The sequence below is a fragment of the Marmota monax genome, unplaced genomic scaffold, assembly GCF_021218885.2.
Source record: "Marmota monax isolate L192 unplaced genomic scaffold, Marmota_monax_Labrador192_F-V1.1 WCK01_AAM20220418_F8-fsc00027, whole genome shotgun sequence".
Classification (NCBI taxonomy): Eukaryota; Metazoa; Chordata; class Mammalia; order Rodentia; family Sciuridae; genus Marmota; species Marmota monax.
The window spans coordinates 6,188,196-6,206,622 of record NW_026694617.1 but is presented as its reverse complement, the minus strand read 5'-3'; the positions used below and the strand labels follow the sequence as shown (position 1 = coordinate 6,206,622).

The 18,427-nt window shown below is 36.8% G+C and overlaps 1 protein-coding gene across 10 annotated transcripts in view; it reads right to left on the bottom strand.

Moving 5' to 3' along the window:
* Window positions 1-18,427, bottom strand: part of St7 (suppression of tumorigenicity 7) — a 269,462-nt gene that overhangs the window by 236,876 nt on the left and 14,159 nt on the right. The window contains exon 1 of one of the 10 annotated variants that reach the window (XM_058572123.1): window positions 6,592-6,631. The exons of the other annotated variants lie outside the window; for them this stretch is intronic. Within the exon in view, the coding sequence (XP_058428106.1) occupies window positions 6,592-6,629 (38 nt within the window). The 5' untranslated portion in view covers window positions 6,630-6,631. Of the gene's footprint in view, window positions 1-6,591; window positions 6,632-18,427 lie in introns of those variants that run through there. 10 annotated transcript variants of the gene reach the window in all.

The following is an 18,427-nucleotide window of genomic DNA, read 5'->3' as shown; positions in this document are numbered from 1 at the left end:
GAGACATATAGTAAATGCTCAATAAATAGTTGACAGATGAATGACTGAGTAAATGAATATACTGGATTAAACAAAGTTAACTGTGCCTCCCTGCAGGACTTAAACTTTTGCAGGCAAATTTGCCTTTGACTCTCCAAGAGGGCCATAGGATAAGTGGTATTTCTCCAAATTAATGGATATTAGAACCCCTTGCTTGTGGAACATCTCCAGAACTAATGTTTTATGGGACACAAATTTGAAGGAAAAATCAGTTATAGATACCCATTCAATTTTGTACTAGAAAGTACAAATAATATTCAAATGTCATCTAGGGATTTTATCCATATACCTTGGCAAAAGGGAGTTACTCATTTGTACTGTGAGGAAATATTGAAATATCTAAATCATATCAAGTGATGCTCAAAGATCAATGAAGACTAATGGGCCTATTCAGAAAATGGTAACTAATGGAATGGAGGAGAGAACATAATAAAGATTTCATACCTGCCTGCTTAAGGAGAGATTATATCTATAAAAACAAGCCTGATAAGGTGAAGTGGAACTAACAAGCACACATTCTCTCTCCACAAAAGCCATCAGGGGTTTGGCTCAATTTCCAAACAATGTTTCCCAAAATGCATTACCACACATTTGGACATAAGACTCAAACATAAGGACCTAAGAATGTGCAGACTAGAAACCCAAAAGTGGAAGACATTTGTTCAAGCAGTGGTAGGAACCCAAGTTCCAGTTTAATCCTCTAAGGTCACTAAGAAATTTACATATCAGAGATCAAAAATTGGCAGCCCACAGGTTATACCCAGCTCTCAGATGTGTTTTATTAAGCCCATACTATATTTAATATTTTTAATTAGTTGCTGACATTTGTAAATTGTAGGGCTTTATAAATGAAAAGTTAGAAGAATCCTGAGACAATCTACATTCCCCCACTGCAGCAACTGATTAGAATTAATACAGTCCTGCATTTCACTCACCTACCGACCTCCTACCACAAGCATTTGAGTTTGCTACTCTTCAAAGTCATCACCCATGCCAGGAGCTAAATACCAGCAGTGATGAAGAAGCAGCATAGTCAACCCAAAGAAAACCAGTACATGACATGGTGCCATGCCACTCGTGACCTTCTATAAAACACTTTCCTCTCACTCAAGTGCTGTGTCCTGGGACTCCCAATCAAATGCCAGCCCTTACCACTTAAGGCTTAGATGTTACCTTCCTGCCCATTCATGCCACCTCTAGGAAGGGTTCATTAATCTCACTTGGCAGTTTACACTGGTGATAAACATCATCATAATAATGCCATTCATTTGTGGTAGGCTATTTTTTAAAAAGACTTAGGACAAAGTCTTTTTAAATATATATATAACCAAAAATCCACCCCAAGTTAGAGAGGGTTAATATTGCTATTGCTAACTTGTCAAAATAAATTTAGACATGAAGAAACTATGTTGTCTCACAAGTTAGGACAGAGCCAGGACTAGTATCCAGATCTCTTGGAAGAGTGGATCTTTCCTCTCTTTCAACTACCCTCCAGATTCTGTCATGTGTATTTTTAGGGTCCTAGCAGAAAGCAGATCCCACACAAAAATTAGAATACTTTGAGGAGAATTTTAGTAAAGGAGCTACTTACACAGCAAGTGTGAAAAAGGTTTGGTGGAGAGTCCCAGCCAGATGACTCACTCCCCTACTCCCTCCCACCTCCTACCAGCTCCTTCCCGTTGACTATATGCTACCAGAAGTGAGAGGCAAGATGGATGACTGCAGGAGTCAGTACTGGCACTTTCCAGGGCAGGACACAGAGCTGGAAAAGGGTGAGATATGAATCTGAAAGAGCAAACAGAAGATGACTGGTTCATCATCCAGTCATTTATTTAAAAGGACAAAAAATATAACATATATTGCCAGCATCAGTTTTCCAACAGAAACCACTGCTAAATCTTCCTGTTCCACAACTGCATACTTACTTCTTTTTTCCATTGTGGTACCTAGATAGATCTCCATGTCAAAATACTCCATCTAATGCCATACTGAATTCATTTTTAAGTCTTAAGCATACAAATATCACCAAAGGCTTTTTAAATCTAAAAATATTGTGTCCATTGGTTTCTGCTTGTTTGAAGGTAAATATATCCTCTCAGATACATCCAGTAGATTCTATTATAAAAATCAGGCTAACCCCCCCAATATACCCCACCCAAGAGTCACAGTTGCTTCTTTAGTCAATGATTCTACTATTTATTATGTATAAAAATCACTAGTCAATAGGAGTTTACATACTTTGGCAAACAATTATATCTAGAAGTTTCTTTGATACTTGGGAAAATATCTTTTTTGTTTGTTTGTTTTCTGGGTTTGGTTTTTTTTTTTTAAGAGTTGACATGTTTTTCAATTTTAAACTGACATATAAAATATATTTCAAAATGTTGATTTATTTTTGTTAGTTTGTTTTATGCTAAGGATTAAACCCAGGGCCTTGTGCACACTAAGCATAAAACATCCTCCAAACTGTTTACCTCAGAAGAAAATTTAAAATCTTGAAGACATTATGCTAAATTAAATAATTCAGTCATAAGAGGAATCATATTGTCTGACCGCTCTTACATGAGGCTCCTAGAGTAGTCCAGTTCATTGGGACAGTAAGCAGAATGGTGTTGTCAAGGGCTGGAAAGAAGACTGAGCTTCAGTTGGAGAAGTTGAAAAGTTTGGGAGGTGGGTGGTAGTGATGGTTGTACAACATGAGTGTACTCAGTACTACAGAACTGTAAACTTAAAAATGGTTTAGATGGTAAAAGTTACATTATATATATTTTACCATAATTAAAAACCTAGAAATTAGGCCTCTATCTCCTAATACCTATATTACAGTAATGAAAAAATTGATATGCTTGTCATCTGCTTTTCTATCTGCAAATGTTTTACAACATAATCAAAGGGTACTACCATTCCTTAGCTAAATTTCTGTCTTCAAATACATTTAAAACTACTCTTATTGCTGGTTTTGAAGTTTCTACATGGTAAACTCCATTTAATCTCTGATTCTTCTATAAACTCCTCTCCCTAGTTTCATTCTGAAAATAAAAACTTATGTGATCCCTCAGAAACAGTCTTTAGATCATTATGTGATCTTCCACGCCAAACACTGCTGCTTCAAAGATGATTAGGTGTTCCCAAGGAGCTCAGTTAGTGGAGGATACTAATGTGGCTGGAGGACTGGGGTTGTGGAGCGTTTGCCTAGCATGTGCAAGGTTCTGGGTTTGATCCTCAGCACTACATAAAAATAAGTAAATAAATAAAATAAAGATACTGAGTCCAACTACAACTAAAAAAAAATTTTAAAAAAAAGATGGCTGGATAACATTGCTGCTTTCCCAAATCTAAGCAGGTAGACAGCCCTGTTTATTGCCTCAAAGGAAGCATTTATAAGGGTATAAAAAATAATAGCCTAAGATCCTTACAGGCTTTTTCAAAACAAAAGATAATTATAATAGCTAAAAGTCCAATTGGAAACCGCCCATATTCATCAACAATAGGATGAATAAATAAATTGTGATCATACAATGAAGTACTGGAATGAACAAACTATTGATACAACATCAATGCAAATGAACAAACTATTGATACAACTTCACAGATGAAACTTAATATAATGTTGAGGTAAGGAAAACTGGACAAAAATACATTGTGCACTTATTCCATTTATATAAAATGCAAAACTAATGCATGATATAGAAAACCAGAGAGTAGTAGTAGCCTTTGAAAAAAGGCTTGGGTAAGTGTTAGTGAATAGGGAAAAGTATGAGGAAAACCTCTGGCATGCTGCTATGCTCAATTTCTTAATCTGGGACACAATGACGTGGGTATGTCATTTTGTGAAAATTCATCAAGCTGCAAACTTACGAATTCTTTTCTGTATTAGTGTTATATTCAATTAAACATCTAAAAAATCTGCTCTCATTTTGAAGGGAAAGAGACAGATGTAAAGTATATAGAATTTCAGGTGATAAGTGTACTAAAGAAAAACCAAAGCAAGGAAAGAGAATAGGGAATACCAGGGTATACAGATGAGTATGGGAGGGAACTTATAATTATAAAGGTCAAGGAAGGCTTAACTGAGAAGGTGAGTTTTGATTAGAAGCCTGGAAAGGAGTACGGGTGTGAGCCTTGAAGATTTCTAGGGAAGAGTGCAGAATAGATCTGTGCTTGCATGCTGCTATTTATATAACACAGAGGGGAAAAAAAAAGTTCACCCATTTTCTACCTTCCTTTCTTTCTTTCTTTTCTTTTCTTTTCTTTTTTTTTTTTAGTGGAGTTATAGAAACCTAAGTCATTTTAACCTTTTTTAAAAGGTAGTTTCCCCATGTGTACACAAAACAGAACAAAACAAAACCAGACTACTAAGCTCTAGAGGAAGGGGACTCTTGGGTACACTCAGAACTAACATGTTGAACAAAAGTAGAAGGGTAAAGTTCATCCAATCTAGAAAGAAACCGGCTTAAGATGGATGAAGAAGAAGTTGGAAGAGAATTTAATCATTTTCACTTATTTGCTCATTCAATAGAGAAATCAAAGGTTAAATGCTAACCCATCTCCTCACCCCTAAGGACCCACATACAGTTTTCTACTCATCAAGGAAAACCAGACACATGAGGATATTTCCAAGCAGAAGAGATAGTGTGGGGGTGGGGGCAAACAAAATGCTTTTTTCTTTAAAAATAAATGTGGACAATATAGAGACTATAAAAACAGAAAAGGAAATTTTACAAAAAGAACCTTGGAGAAGCAAGAGAAGATACTACATCCTGGGAACAAGAGTAGATGCTGTTTTCTTAAAAGGTAGGTGAGAGAATTGTACACTTCAATGGGTAAATTTTTTGGTAATATAAAAGATGCCTCATGGGGCTAGGGATATAGCTCAGTTGGTAGAGTGCCTGCCTCACATGCACAAGGCCCTGGGTTCCATCCCCAGAACCATACACACACACACACACACACACACACACACACACACACATAAAGCCTCAATGAGGAGAGTGAGGCTATTACTAAATTTCTAGAATGCAGCCTGTCCAGAAGACTGGGCCCCAGAGCTGTGCTGTGCAAAAGGGAAGCCACAGCTAGGTGTGATTACTGAGCAGCTGAAATCTGACAAATCCAAGAGAAGACATATTATAAGTATAAAGTACACGTTGGATTTCAAAGTTTTAGTACAAAAAAAGAGTGTAAATCTCATAAATAACCAGTATGAGTCTCTAATCCAAAAATTTAAAAATCAAAATACTCAAAATATTGAAGGATTCTGAGTGCTGGCACAAGCCCACAAAGTGGAAAATTCCATATCTGATCTCACACGACTGGTCACAGCCAAAATGTAGGCACACTAAAAATATTATATGAAATTGCCTTCAGGCTATGGACATTAAGGTATATATGAAACATATATCAATTTTGTGTTTAGACTTGGGTCCCAACACCAAGATATCAAGATATTTCATTTCATATATGTAAATATTCTAAAATCTTTTTTTAAATCCTAAATCCAAAATACTTTTAGTCCCAAGCATTTCTGATAAAAGATATTCAACTTGCAATAATTTTTCTTTATATTTAGTACACTTTGAAATAATGGTATTTTTGCTATATTGGGTTATATATATAAACGATATTGCCAAAATCAATTTCACCTGGTTCTTTTTACTTTGTTAATGTATCTTCTAAAAAGTTAAAATTTTGTGTGTGGCTTATATACCATGTTTCTATTTGATAACATCATACTTTATTATAATTTATTATCCACCATATTTGTGTCCCTTAGGAAGCTTACAATAGAGTAAATCATCAGTGAGTATTCAGTGAATAAATAAATAATGTTTTCATACTATTTATCTCCAAGACTGTCATTTTTAACATGAGCATTTTAGAAGTACATCTTGAGGCAAAGTAGTCAATTCAAGGAATAATGGTCATTCTTGTCCTTCGTCAAGGATGAGAAGTATGTTATGTATCCTTTAGAGATAATGATTTATTCCTTGCATACTTGATTACAATATAATAGTTTTTAATGACTCGCCTCAATTATTTCAATAGCTATAACAGATATTTCAAAAATCAAGAAATGAAAAACTGCTTCATCTTTTACAGAGTGCCCTCTAGTGCTCATAATAATATTAGAATACATTGTCCACAAAGATCAATTTGCTTTATAGTGAAAATTAAAATAAATTTAACTCTAAAACCTACAGCTCACAATATGTTAAATGACTCAGGAAAACATAATAAAACCTAAATTCTGAAGAGGGGTCTGTGTTCACAAGCTTCATCAGGGTAGGCCTCTAGGCTGATTCACGGAACAGCTGGTGGAAGCCACCAATTGGGACCAGATGTAACCTTCTTCTGATTGGAATATCTAGAGTTATTAAAAATCTCAGTGCACAGCTAAGGTACAGAATATGTTCTGACATACATATGAAGAGCAACCTGACTACTACAGAGGCCTTGGAGGTTGAAAATGGCACTTGAATTATACTGAGCCTGTGTGTTGAGGATAAGATGTACCATCAGCACAGGACTTATTACAAAGACAGAACTACTCACCAAAGGACTGTCCCTGTAGAAGAGGAACAGAAACCCATCTCTAAAAAAAGAGAAAAATTGTTCATAGTGTTAGGAATGGCTAGGTAATTTTCAGAAAATAAGAAATAGTGTAGTTACAGTACATGATTTCAGGTAGTAGAGAGAGATCCACTCCAGAAGTAAATGAGACTCTAGTGACAGGTTCTGTCTGAGCAAGTAGTAAGGTCAGTAATGTCTGTGCCTGTGGGCCTCTCTCTCTTTCTCTCTTCCCCAAACCTCCACTTTCCTCTCCTCCTTTTCCCCTCCCCATATCTATCTATCTATCTTTTCCCCCACCCCCTTTCTCAAACTGGGTGCCAAGAGCAATCTTACAGGAATTTGATATGATGAATTTTAGTGAGTGGTACAGAGTTGGAACCAAACCAGAGGCCACTTGCCAGAACAAGAATATGGGACTAAGCACAGAACATTATTGAAAAAGGAGTTTTATTGCGACAGCTTTGAATAGCTAGGATAGATGCCACAACAGGCCTGAAGGCCAAGGAGGCTGCGTGCCAGGAGGCACACTCCCCGGGAGCCTACTCCTGCAGATGGACTCCTGTACCTCAACTACATCTCGCTTCATGGGGAATCTGTTAGCTGGCAAAAGATGGAAAATACCAGTCCCATTTAGAGGTCTCTAAATCTAACATACAAACACTCATTCATAGTTTAAACCCCTTCTTTGGACTAAAAACAGTGAGGAAGGGAGATTTTTCAAGTAATAGATTTTCTCCCTTTGTCTGCAAGAAAATAAGGCACAGGATCAGACTTTATATAAATTCTTGGGCTCTGGCTAGTGTCCTGCTAAAAAAGTAAGGACTTGAAAGGAGTCTGGCTGAGGAGTCTGGCTGGAGATCAGAAGATAACATATTTATATGTGTGATTCTCACTAAAAGGTCTGACTAAGAAATTCTTAATTACCCCTCTCAACTTCCTCTGCAGGTGCTTTCTCTTTTTCCCAACTTTTTTGGGTTGGAAAGCCCCAAAAGGCAATGAAACCTTCTTATGTATACTTTCTCCTTCCATAAGCACATCTACTCCTATGACATCAAATACTCCTATAAACTCATGTATCCAAAATTTGTTCTCTCTACCTCCAACCCATACCCACTTGCTATCTCAGTTTGAATGTCGGAATATCTCCAACTTAACACATGTAAATCCAGTCTTCCCCCAAAGCCTGCCTCCCCACCAACATTAGCTTTCCCCATCTCATCTGATACTAATAAGGATTGGGACATGGATGCTCATGCTCTCACAATCTCTTTAGCAGGGTTAAAAAGAAAAAGAAAAGAAAAAATTAAGTAGCTTGAATTCATTCACTATGAAAACTATTTCATTCCAAGAAGACTATTCATCATTTCCTGCTACCTAGATCCCTGAAGACATTCTACATTTGTCATTTCTGAAATCTAATTCTTCAGTTTTTCATTAGATTCAAAATTTTTTCACTTGTTCTTAGTCAGAGTCAGTTCCTGTTGCTTGAAAACCAACTCCTCACCCTATCTAACCACCAGCTCTCAATTGACTGACTCTGCTTTGCTAGGACCAACTCTCAATTTGTCACTAACCCCTGTCCCCTATCCTCATTTTCCATTTAAATTAGAATGAATAAGCAGAGTCACCCCATTTTCTACTATAATAGCTCTTAAGTTTAAACATAAACATATTTACTTTTTAAAAATGAGAAATCTTAATGATATTATTGTATTCCTTTTTTTTTTGAGAGGTACATAAAGTTGGGCCTAGATTAACTCATGAGTTTGTTAGAACTATTAAAATAATAAAGCAAGTTGTAGGCCCACATACTGTCTTGTCGATTTTTCAATGTAATCAGAAAACCTTAGCAGATAATTCACACTCAGACATTCTAATAGTGAATAATCAGCGTCATATATAATTCAGTGCCCAGAACTGTTCTGAGTGCTATTTGATAAATTCTAAAAATTAAAATTGTATTTCACCAAAGTTTGGTTCACAAACTGGTCATGTCAGCTCTTCATAGAAAACACAGTGAGTAGAAAATCTCTTAACAGGTTTCCCCTGCAGCTCATCTAAAATAGTCCTGTGCAACAAATTCTGAAGATCCTTTCCTCTCATTCTACACAATCCCTACCATAGAAACTAACCTCAGTTAAACACAGTTAATCATTCCTAAATTCATGAATGGGAGAGACCATCTTTTATCTATGTATTACCATGTTAGGCAGCTTGGTGTTTACAGGATTTCATCAGGTACAGAAAATGCTGCACATTTTTTCACAGTCATTATAGTTCAAAATGAGAGGCACTGAATTATATATGACGCTGATTATCCATTATTAGAATGTCTGAGTGTGAATTGTCTCCTAAGGTTTTCTGACTACATTGAAAAATCGACTAGACAGTATGTGGGCCTACAACTTACTTTATTATTTTAATAGTTCTAACAAACTCATGAGTTAATCTAGGCCCAACTTTATGTACCTCTCAAAAAAAAAAAGGAATACAATAATTTCATTAATTTTTCTCATTTTTAAACTAAAGGGCATTAAGTAAACACAGTGATCTAAAAGAACTGTAAAATTCTCATCTAAATGCTCCCCTTACCCTATAATTTAACCTTAAAATATCTCATCCACAGGGTGTGTATGAATATCAATAGCAATATGCAATCCTACTGCTTTTCCCCAAATAATGTAACTTTGTATAGAAAAGCCTCGCAAATACAGGGACAAGCACCATCTAGTGGCAAAAAGAATTACTCTGAATAAACTGTTAACCACCACTGACTGAAGAAGAGGCCATTGAAAACTACCTATCTACCAAAAATCCAAATCATGAACAGTGTTGCACAGAGCCCAATTTTATTAACAAATTTAATAATTATGCAGCTACTGAATCAAGGGTAGCACCATTTTTGTTGTTGTTGTTGTTGTTAATTTTTGGTTTGGGATACCAGGGATTAAACTCAGGGGCACTACCACATTCCTAGCCCTATTTTGTATTTTACTAGAAACAGGGTCTCACTAAGTTGCTTAGCACCTCGCTAAATTACTGAGGCTGGCTTTGAACTCACAATCCTCCTGCCTCAACCTCCAGAGCCGCTGGGATTACAGGCGTGCGCCACCGTGCCCCACCAACACCGGTTTTTATGAAATACCCAACAACGAATAGTGGTTGGGATAGTGCATTTCAACTGTCTTAACATCCTTTTGTGAACTTCTTCAAGTGCAAGCAAACAAATGATACCCATACTGAGCACCCGATCTGCCACTTGTGGGAGCATATTTACATAAGCTGTACCTCACAGAAAATCAGTAAAGAAGTAATTAAAATCCCCTGTGTGAAAGTTAAGAAAAGTGACCCTAAGATATTAAACAACTTATGTAACACAGACATTAAATGATGAAGTTACCTCTCATCTATTAGTGGGTACTTGAAAAAAATGAGAGAACAAATAATATAATAGTTGAAGTATCTACAAAATCACTGAGCACTGAGTTTAGGCCATAAATAACAGACTCCAACATGGATAAGAAAGATATGATATTAGATAATAATCTCTCAGACTTAGAAATCACCATATACTAGTTTAAGGAGACAGAGCCCATCCTGTCCTAAACATGGCAAGGTGTAGTGAAAAGATCATGGACTTTGCTATCAGACCCAAGAACAAACCAGGGCTGGCAAACTAATGTTAACTGACATCAGGGCCTCTTGGGTGATAGAGCATAGTGCTGGGGCTAGGCACACAAATGTGTCCACAAGAGACATACCCAGTTCTCACAGAGCCTACAAGTCCTGTCCCTGAATTTCTTGCAGACTAGTGCAGAAGCTGACAACCAGTGGTTCTTCTACCACACAGGGAGAGGCTACTTAATCTATAACCTATTCCAGGCAAAAAAGGAGAAATTTCCTGAAACTGAAAAAACAAAGACCCCCTTCAAAACAAGAGAAGCCTTTATAAATTAGTTATCCAAACTTTAAAAAATTTCTTCTCTCTCCGGCACAAACACAGACACAAATACAATCCACAGAGAGAGAGAAAAAAAAAATGTGTGCAATGTGGAGCTCACATTCAGAATGATGTTTCCTGCATGCTCTTTGTAACAAGGTCCAATTCTTCATGTCCTTACATATTCACAGAATTATGTCAAAAGTACCTTAGGAATCAAGGCTATAAGAAAAAGGTGAAGGAATAGCTTAATGAAAGAGGACATGACTTTTAGGAGTCAAAAAGAGACTGCTATTGAAATCCCCCGGGTCTGCAGTAATTGATTAATGGATTATTTAGATTTTCAAAAAAGGAAAGGAAGGGAAGTAGAAATAGATGATAAAAGTTGGGTCTCCCTCTGCTGGGCACAGTGGCGCATGCCTGTAATCCCAGTGGCTCAGGAGGCGGAGGCAGGAGGATTGAGAGTTCAAAGCCAGCCTCAGCAATTTATCCAGGTGCTAAGCAACTCAGTGAGACCCTGTCTCTAAATACAATACAAAATTGGGCTGGGGATATGGTTCAGTGGTTGAGTGCCCCCCCCAATACCTCTCTCTCCCCCAAAAAAGTGGTCTCCCTCATCTTCTTTCTCTTTCCCTTCCTAACTAATTCAGTTCTTGAGCCATATTTGGGGCCAACTAAGATAAACACCTATTCTGGAGTACAACACAGAGAGGGGTGGAGAGCAGGGTAAGAGGGCATCTACACATGGAGCAGCCCTGCCTCAGATGTTAGAGCCCAAGTAGATTCTGAAGATAAGATTGGAATTTGAGATATTAACATGAACTCATAATTTCAAGAGAAAAAGGAAAATAAGAGCTAGATACAAAAAGAATTTACAAATAAAATATTCATATGTCTATATATGTTTTATACTCCCTTGCTCTGTCCCCTGAGAGGATTAGGAGCAGCAACTCCCAAATGGCAATAAGTATATCTTGTGATCTAAAACAGCACAGAGATGCACACCTATAATCCCAGAAAGCTAAGGTCCTAAGCAATTTAACAAGACCCTGTCTCAAAGTATAAAAAATTTACAGGGCTAGGGGGGCTGAGGCTGTGGCTCAGCGGTAGAGCGCTCGCCTAGCATGTGCAAGGCGCTGGGTTCGATCCTCAGCACCATATATAAATAAATAAAATAAAAGTATGAAAAAAATCACATCAATCTTTAAAGAAAAAATTAACAGGGCTGGGGATGTAGCTCATGGTAAAACACCCCTGGGTTCAATCACCAACACCAAAAAATAAATAAGTAACAGGAAAAAGGGAGCCTTGGAGAGAAATGGCTGATTCCAAGACTGGAATAGGTTCTTAAGTATAAGAAGTTGAACATCTTAGAAAGTAGTCAAGTTCTTAAAGAATGATGGGATAGGTCAAGAGAATGCAGACATCAGATTACAGAGGCTCCTGCAGGATAAAATATGAGATAATTTATCAAAATAACAATGAAACAACAAGTCCACAGAATAAAACAGGAAACTAAGAATCCAAAGTGGTTAAAGAATTAAAGAATACATTAAAACCTGATGAAGAAATTACATAGTTTAAAAGTGCCTCCTCAGAAATATTTCTTGTCATGAAAGTCAAGGAAAGACTGAGGAACTAATCCAGACTAAAGGAGTCTAGAGAGACATAGCAACCAAATAAATGCAAGATAGTATTATAGACTGGATTACTTTGCTATACATTATTGAAACCACTGGTGAAACTTGAACAGGATCTGAGAATTAGATGGTGGTACTGTACCAATTTCTGATTAATAATTAATTTCTCATTTTCATGGTTGTACTGTGGTTGCGTAAGAATGTCCTTGTTTATAGGGAACACACACCAAAGTTTTTCAGAGTAATAGAGCACCAACCACATCATCAATGTATTCTCAAATGGCCCTGGAAAAAAACAGTAGCAAAATTGCAATAAATTTCTTTAAATTTGAGATTACCTTAAAATAAAAATTTTGAGTCAGGACTACTAGATGGTCCTTCATATAAACTGTCCGTTGCTTCTTTTGACCAACATCAAATAAAAGAGCTCACGTTACACAGGAACATGCACTGAGAGTAAAAGACCCAGGGAACCTCAGAGCCCAGGGGCTGACAGACCTGGATGTATCATAATGTAGCAATAAAACTATGGAGGGAAAGGTGAAGGCTCTCAGGAACCACAGGACAAGGAGATGATGGAGACATCTGGTTATGTGGGGGTATTTAGGACCTGAGGTATTTGAAATAATCTGTATTCAGGTAAACTAAAGAAAGGCATCTAAATTGCAGATAAATCATCTGACCTCCATGATAACAAAAGTGAAGAATTTTTTAAACGATTAAGAATATAAGCCTGAAGGAAAGTACTGAGCTTCAAGCTAAAATGGTTCACTGGTACTAATGGTAAAGGCCTAAGACATTAGGTTTAGATGTCTTTATTTTATTTGCTAGGCAACAGAAAGATATTAAAGGATTTGAAAGCAATATCCTAGTTGCAGGGAAGATTAGAAGAGATTAGAGGCAGGAAGATCAGTTGGGAGATTACTGTAATAAGATTATGAGGGCTGAAATAAAGGCAGAAGAGAAATTGAAAAGAGATCATGAGACACTATCAATTTGACAAGATTTTCTAACTAAACATGTAAAAGAAAGAATAGAAAATGATTATTATGAACTGTGAAAATGAAGGATCCTTTAGCAAAATTAAGTTCTACCAGGAAGAAGAGAAAAATGTGAAGTCAGTGAACTGAATCAACAAAGTGATCCTTTGTTAACAATAAAATATTCTTCATTATTATCCTACCCACATCTTTGTAAACATCACTTTTATTAAATTCTCCTAAATTACCAGCTTGGAAGTATGATCCGTTTCCTTCTAGGACCTTCATTAACATAGTTCTCTATATTTATCAGCCATAATTACCTCCATAACAAATATTAAAGCTTTTCATTTCCCCCACTATTCTCATGAAAAGTTTCAGCCCAGAGCCTTTTTTCTAGAATCCAACTGGTCCATTTTATCTTTGTTTTCTTCTGTTATCTTTCAGGATGCAGAAATTAAAATACCAGAAGTGGGATACATCTTCACCAGCCCCAGTAGAAACTGGTGTCCCTGGGGAAAGGAGATATGAGGACATCAGAAAAGCTTGCACCTGTATATTATTAAGTAACCTCTCCCTTATTCTAGTAAGAGACATATTCCATACACGCTGGCCCAGCCATCATAACTCATGGTTCCTTTCCTTGAAGATGTCTGCCAAAGGCCCATAAGTTACCTATCTTACCAAAGGATGTGAGGCTGGCCAGAAGGGGCCAGAGAATGGCTCAGGTAAGCTACTGGCATTAGTGAACTAACCTTTCCCTGATTACCTGACAGGATAAAATTTATTGATGTTGAAGAATAAAGCAAGTAACTAATGACTAGCTATCTAAGAGAATCCTAGTATGCCCAACCAACCCACTGAAATTGTGGCCTCAAGATTCAAACTCCATTACCATACAGAATATGAATGTAAGTCAGCTATGCTCCAGATTAAAATCACCTATTTAGAATGAAACAGGGATGTTCACCCTGATTTAGCAGCAGTAAAGACAATGGTGCAAAGGAGTTGGATTTTAGGGATGGAAATGCACCAAAACTGACCTTGAGAGTTTTAGAAATCCCACTATAAATTCAAAGTATCACACAGAAAATATCCTAACATCTGGAGTATCAAGTCATAAGAGAATATGCTGTTCTAGCCCGATGAAATATACCAGCCCCTGACACAGAGGAGGCCTTTTTCCTATCTGTGAGAGAAACAGACTCCTTAAGGATACAGAAGAGACCTTCTCTGGCAACATGGTGCCCCTTGATTCCTACAGAAGCCAATAGCACCTCTGAAAAGCCCTGCCTCTTATCCATATTCTTCTTTCTGAAGGATGGTTCCTGCCTAGGAGCTGCTAGAACCAAAAAGTAGAATCAAAAAGTAGTCATTATTTCCTTTTGTGACAGAAATGGCACAAATGTTGGTATGTGTGTAGATGCCATCATCTTGCCGACAAGCTGACAAGGAGAATTCAAACTGATGTTCTCCCTAGAATTTCAATCCATCAAGCCACTAACCCTAGTCCTAGTCCATAGTTCTAGGGTTTTTGTGATGGAGAAGAATAAAGATGAACAGAGAACTCAACCTGAGTAGCATCATCAGACTTGAGAGGGTAGGAGGAGGGAAATGGCTTACTGCAGAGGAGTTGAGTCAATATTTGTGATAACTTACTAAAGCAGATCAAATCAGGATGGCAAAAGCCCAGCTGACCAAGAATAGGAGAGATAACTGACAGTAATAGTTTATGAGAAGCAGAAGACAAAATGGGCCACTAGAACTGTTGCTTGGGTTATAAAACTTATGGTCTTATGATATAGCTGTGGAGAATAAAATTCCTGTTAAGTTTTTTTTTTTTTTTTGGTATGTAGAGCCAATATTTCTTTTGAAATACTCCAATCCTAGAAATGACCTATGAGACCCTAGAATAAATGAGATGATATTCACAAGGCAAAAATAATTCTGTAGTGCCTTTTGCATTCTCACCCTGCTCTCACCTGGATGGTGCTCTTCAGTTAGAACTGCCTCTATATCAGAGGAGTGCCAGTAAATAAGGAGTTTATTTCCCAGAGAAATGCATAGAAATTCATGTACTGAAACTAACAATATCCACATATTTTGGTATAGAGTCATGTTTTCAAAGAGGAAATCTGGACTACAATTCCTATACTTCACTTACTAAATGGGTTTAGTAAAATTAGACTACTGAGAAGTGGGAAGAAAATTATGAATGCATCCTGTCTACAGAATGAGAGTTTAGAACAAATGGGCCTTTCATGAATAGAGTCTAGACATTTTAATGATTCTCAGAATATCTGACACATGTAAGCAAAAGGAAAATAGAAATGAGTTGGTAGTTAAAGTTTGTAACTAATTATACTTATAAAAAACTCAAATTCCAAATTTTTATTTTTGTCACAAAAAGTTCATCATTCTCACTACCTGACTTCATAGTGGAGGAAAAAAATAATCTTTTAAAACGAATACATTTTATTTTAGGACATGAAATTGGAAATGGAAATGAAAATAACAATATGTCATTTGACACCCACTAATCTAACAAACAAAAATGATAAAATCTGGTAACATCAAGAGTTGGTGAAGATGTTGAAAAATAGGAATTTGTATATGTTACAGATAGAATATATAACAGTAATATCATTGTGGTAAACTGAATCATTATTCATAATGTTGACATCTTCCCTGTATTAGCATTATAATCCACATCTTTGCCAAATGATTTCGCAATATCACCCACTACAATGAGCACAGCATATTTCCCTACCCCACATATGTTGACTTGGCTATGTAACTTGCTCTGGCCTATGCAGTTGAGCCAGTTCTAGGCGTGACACACATGAGGTTTTACGTATTTTCACCTATGTTCTTTTGCTTCTGCAATTTCCCATAAGAAGAACTTGTCCTGACTAGTTGTTTGTCCAAGAGAATAAGAGAAATGGAGTGGACCTGAACCCAACCTCAATCAAATTTGTAGACTGGAACCCAGAATCTGGAGTTTAGAATCCAGTCCAGCTTATCTGATTTGCAATATCCCACAAACTAATAGGGAAAAATAAATACTTATTGCTTTAAACCACTATATTGAAGCATTTTGTTTGTTTGTTTAATGTGACATTACTGTAGCACTGCATGACTGATGAGCCATTCTGTAAAGCTATCTGGCAATACCTAATAAAATAGAAGATGTTCATACAGCCCAGAAATGGATATTTCCACATATGTGCACTAAAGAGGTGATTCTCAGATCTAACAAACACTTTCTTTTATAAACAGATCATTTTAAACACACATTTTTTTTGTACTTTAACAAACTTAATCGTTCAATCCCCACACATTTTTTTTTCAAAATCAACACAATATCCTAGATACAATATAAAAAAGTTATGAACAGAAAATCACGTGTCATAAGATCAGGACTAGGATGAGGTATACAAGGTGCTTATGGTGCAAAATTTAAGCACTGAAATTGAACTTGCAGGACCCTAAGAGTCTCTCCTTAAATTTTGTAGCAAGGCAACCTCACTTGTCTTACTTCATCCTGGCCCTAATTAAAACAATTTAATTGTATTAAAAATACAAATTCTGCCAGGAGCAGTGGCGCACACCTGTAATTCCAGTGCTCGGGAAGCTAAGGCAGGAGGATTGTGAGTTCAAAGCCAGCCTCAGCAACGGCAAGGTGCTGAGCAACTCAGTGAGAGCTTGTCTCTAAATAAAATACAAAATAGGGCTGGGGATGTGGTTCACTGGTTGAGTGTCCCTGAGTTCAATCCCTGGTACTCCCCCCCCCAAAAAAAATGCAAATACTTTTGTGACTTTATGAAGTAGACAGATATTTGTACCCATGAGTCACCATGAATGCAAACCCTACAAATGCAGACTGATACAGGTGTATTAGAGACTCAGATACTATGAATGGTATTGCTTGTGAAGTCATGAGTTTCCAAAATGGTAAATTCTCAGTAAAGTTCTGAACAAAGTAAAGTCTTCCCTAAACTAGCATGATGGTTTTAATTCATAAAAACAACAACTCATACCCAAAAAACATACCAAAATTGATGAAGATTCTCTACCCATGAGGAGGGTGAAAGCTGAATATAAAAACAAACAATAACCACACCATATATAAAAACAGACCTCTGGCCCACAACCTGCAACAATCAGTCTAGAAGGCCAAACCACAATATTATGAACTGAATGTTGTTTCTCCCCCAGATTCATACATTGAAATCTAAGCTCTAGTGTGATCATATTTAGAGGTGAGGGACTCCGGGAAGCAGGCCTTCACCAGACACCAGATCTGCCAGCACTTGATCTTGGACTTGCCAACTTCTGGAACTGACTAATAAATGTATCTTAAACCCCCCAATCTGGAGCTGTGCATGGTGGCACACTCCTGTAATCCAGCAGCTCAGGAAGCTGAGACAGGAAGATTGTGAGTTCAAACCCAGCCTCAACAAAGGAGGTGCAGAGCAACTCAGTGAGACCATGTCTCTTAATAAAATATAAAATAGGGCTGAGGATGTGGCTCAGTGGTTGAGTACTACTGAGTTCAATCCTCAGTACAAAAAAAAAAAAAAACTACCTAAATTATTAGAGCAGCCTGATCTGACTAAGCACACAACTTTTGTATTAATCAATACCTCTGTGGTGTTCCTCCCAAAGACCAACAGTTCCAGAAAAATATAAAAAAAAAAAAAAAATCTCAACTAAGGGAGAGTCTACAGATATCTTGACCAATATACCAGTCAAGGTCATCAAAATCAGAGAAAGTACTGAAAGCTGCCACAGCCAAGAGGAGTCTAAGGAGACATGACTATTATATTAAGTGTAATGTGGTATTTTAGAATAATACAAGGACATTAGATAAAAATTAAGAAAATCTGAATAAAGTATGAACTTCAGTTAATAATAATGTACAAATATTTGTCCGTTAATTGTAACAACAATACCATATGGTAAGTGCCATCTTACATACCACATAAGATGTCAATAAGGGAGTATAAAGTACATGAAAACAGAAAATATATTACTGCCATAATTTTTTCTGCAAATCTGAAAGTATTACAAAAATATAGTTTAATTTTAAAAGGAGAAAACATTTATATGAAAAGTTTATTAAAGTTATTATAAAGTTAACATACTTTAAATATTGGTTGTGTGCTACCTGGTTATTATTATTTCCTATCCTTTTTATGCAGTGTGTGGTGCTAGAGATTAAACCCAACAGCACTTATCACTGAGCTACACCCACA